The sequence below is a fragment of the Halyomorpha halys genome, unplaced genomic scaffold (genome assembly GCF_000696795.3).
Source record: "Halyomorpha halys isolate HHAL.00 unplaced genomic scaffold, Hhal_1.1 Scaffold124.1, whole genome shotgun sequence".
Taxonomy (NCBI): Eukaryota; Metazoa; Arthropoda; class Insecta; order Hemiptera; family Pentatomidae; genus Halyomorpha; species Halyomorpha halys.
The window spans coordinates 1,281,723-1,284,556 of NW_027111282.1; the positions used below are offsets into that span (position 1 = coordinate 1,281,723).

Here is a 2,834-nt window from a genome sequence, read left to right on the forward strand (position 1 = left end):
TGGCCTGGCATGATGCAACCTACCAGCTAACAAAGGAACTACTACTGGTGACAAGCAAACGCTGTGTATTAATATTTATACTATTCATTGTAAATACCTTAGGTGTAACATGTAACAACTATATAACATATATAAATGTATCATTTGAATTAATAAAGATTCTAATAGAATCTGCTGATCCACTGAAAGCTAATGTCTTACATGTAGTATCTCTTGTTGGCGTTTAATAGCCCAGAGGCTAGACTAGGCCAAAATTGTCAGGTCTCAATGTAAAATCTTGCTTCATGAGAAACACCTCCTTAGGAAGCAGAGGATAAAAATTTACATAGTGGATCAGTAAATCCTAGTCCTATTTTTTGGGGAAATATATATTGTCTTTTATTTCTCTACCTGCTCTGAATTTCTCGACCTTCCTCTACCTTTTATCCTTACATAGGACCTAGTGTATTAGTAGAATTAGTAGAAATACTGGACCTCAATCAGAGCTGGCGAAAGCAAAATAAAATTCAATATTATCTTGGTATAAGATACAAGAGCCCAATATTAATAAATCCCACCTAGCTGCCACACATGATCACAACAGGTGCAACAATGCTTCAACACAAACAAGCATCCCGCCGACTAGCCTCAAATGGTGACAAATGGTACAGGATATGCTTTGAGACAAACCAACGTAAGGAAATCCCATTAGACTGCCTCCCTTAGTGATGATAGGTACCTACAAAACGATGCTTTGACTTTATCCTCAGCAGAACACTGAAGTCATCCAGCCAACTTGCACCTCATGGCACAAAAGTTGCTGCTGATGTTCTCCATACATTACATTTCTGGGTCCAAGCTACCAGCAATACCCAACTCAAATAACACATCTGACCTCCAATATTTATCCCAGACACACGACACACGACTTTATTCCTACTTAGATAGGAATGATAGATGGGGCATGAAAAAAACAAAGATCGCTGCAACCATAGAAAATAGCAACAACTATAGCAGCAACCAAATCTACAAACCAGCATGCATTATGGCTGGTACCCGTAAGTCTCATCCTATCTGTTCACCTCCTAATCAACTACCTTGCCCAAGTGAGCATGCATTGTTGAGGCCTTCTGGTCAAGAGTGCATAACATAATCAATTGGAGTCAGATCTAACACAACCACCTCGACAGAATTATCCTTGATAAATAAACACAAATATTGTAAAGAAAAATAGAAATTAAAAAGAAGAAGAAATAACATATTGGTTACTCTGTTTGGAAGAGTTGAATTTACAGGAAAATAATCCAGTTTTTCTTGTAAATAAAGATGACAAAAATCTATATATTCATATTTACTAAGAAAGATGAAAATTGAGTTTATGTAAGGGCCACCTTGATCAGATCAGAAACAGAAAAACAAAAGAAGTTGGAGGTATAGATGTAAAATGATATTTTAATTAACTCATAGGGCCAGACAAATCATTAATAACAGAAAAGAGGGTTGGTGAGAGAGAAAGGCCTCGAGGAGTATCATGTATTAATGTAGGGACAGTCCATTCTGGACGGAATGGTTTGAAAACTGGTTTGACTAATGGAACCATAGCAAATTTTATTCTAATCAGAATTTGAACTTGTTTAGTTTTCGTTTAATCCTATGTACATTCCAATTTGAAATTTTATTTTAACATCCATCCACCCAAATTACTATGCTGTTTGCAAATTAAAACACTACCTATCATTTTTAGTTTAATTTGTAAGCTTCAAATTTATTAACTGTACTTTTAAGAAATCAGTAAATTAGGAATGAGAAATGAATCTTATTCTTTTGAATTTTTACAATTATTGTAAAGCATTTACAGCTTACTCCAATCCAAGTGTTAGTCAAAACGTCATAACCCTATGTTAGAGGAAGCAAAGAGAGAAAAGCTTTATCATAGCTATAGTTTGATACAGCAACCAAGGAACCGAAGAAAGAAACAAACCAAACCAAACCAAATAAAACCAACAGACATACCATGTTGTGAGACTTGGTTATTTGAACTGAGGGGACTTCAAGACATGTATTTCTGTCGAAAACTATAATTCAAAATTTTTCATAGGTAGGAAAACAAACAGAAAAAAATGTATATATTAACTTTATAAATCGAACAATTACCTAATTTTCAGATACTTACTACAGAACATTTTATAATTGAAGAGATAAGTGGATGAAAGAGCTATGTAACATTCTTTGATTGTTTTAATCTTTAGTGTGGATGTAGGGGTTAGGTGCCTATCTAGAAACTGTGAGGTACTCTAACCTAAAAGTCCAATTAATAACTGAGATACACAGATGTAGAAGGGGCTATGTAAACTTCAAAACATAACCAGCTTCAACAAAAAAAATTGAACCTTGATTTCTAAAAATTTACTATTTGTAACATAACTCCCTTCATTCAATATCCCCTTCAATTGAAAGGATGGGGAGCTCCTGGAAAAGCACTTAATTCCAAAATATATTTTAAAATATTAAAGAAAAAACAAAATACTATTTCAAAGTCTTTTTTAAAAAATTATTTATTAGCAGAGGCCTTTTTTATTTTTCTGAAGGTTAAAGTAAAGAATATGAACAATAAAAAATTAAAATATAAATTTTGATAAATAATTTTTACATGATCTGATTTGTGAAATTTACTACCACCATCCAATTGGAGCTCCTCAATTGGTAACATGACAAAAAAAATTTTTTTTTTTCAGATGTATTTTAAAAAATAAGAATACTCACAGACCATCAATAATTTCATTCAGATTAAGGAAATATAGCTGATACAATTCTGAGGAAGTATCATAGAAAATACTGTTTGGAACTGAAAATGC

At 33.1% G+C, this 2,834-nt stretch overlaps 1 protein-coding gene across 1 annotated transcript in view; it reads right to left on the bottom strand.

Annotated features, from left to right (window-relative positions):
• Positions 1–2,742: 2,742 nt before the first annotated feature.
• The window catches only part of LOC106678111 (uncharacterized), a gene marked incomplete at both ends in the record, with an annotated part of 4,897 nt that continues 4,805 nt past the window's right edge, over positions 2,743–2,834 (bottom strand). Inside the window, 1 exon segment of the mRNA XM_067049309.1 lies at positions 2,743–2,834. Coding sequence (XP_066905410.1) covers positions 2,743–2,834 — 92 coding nt within the window.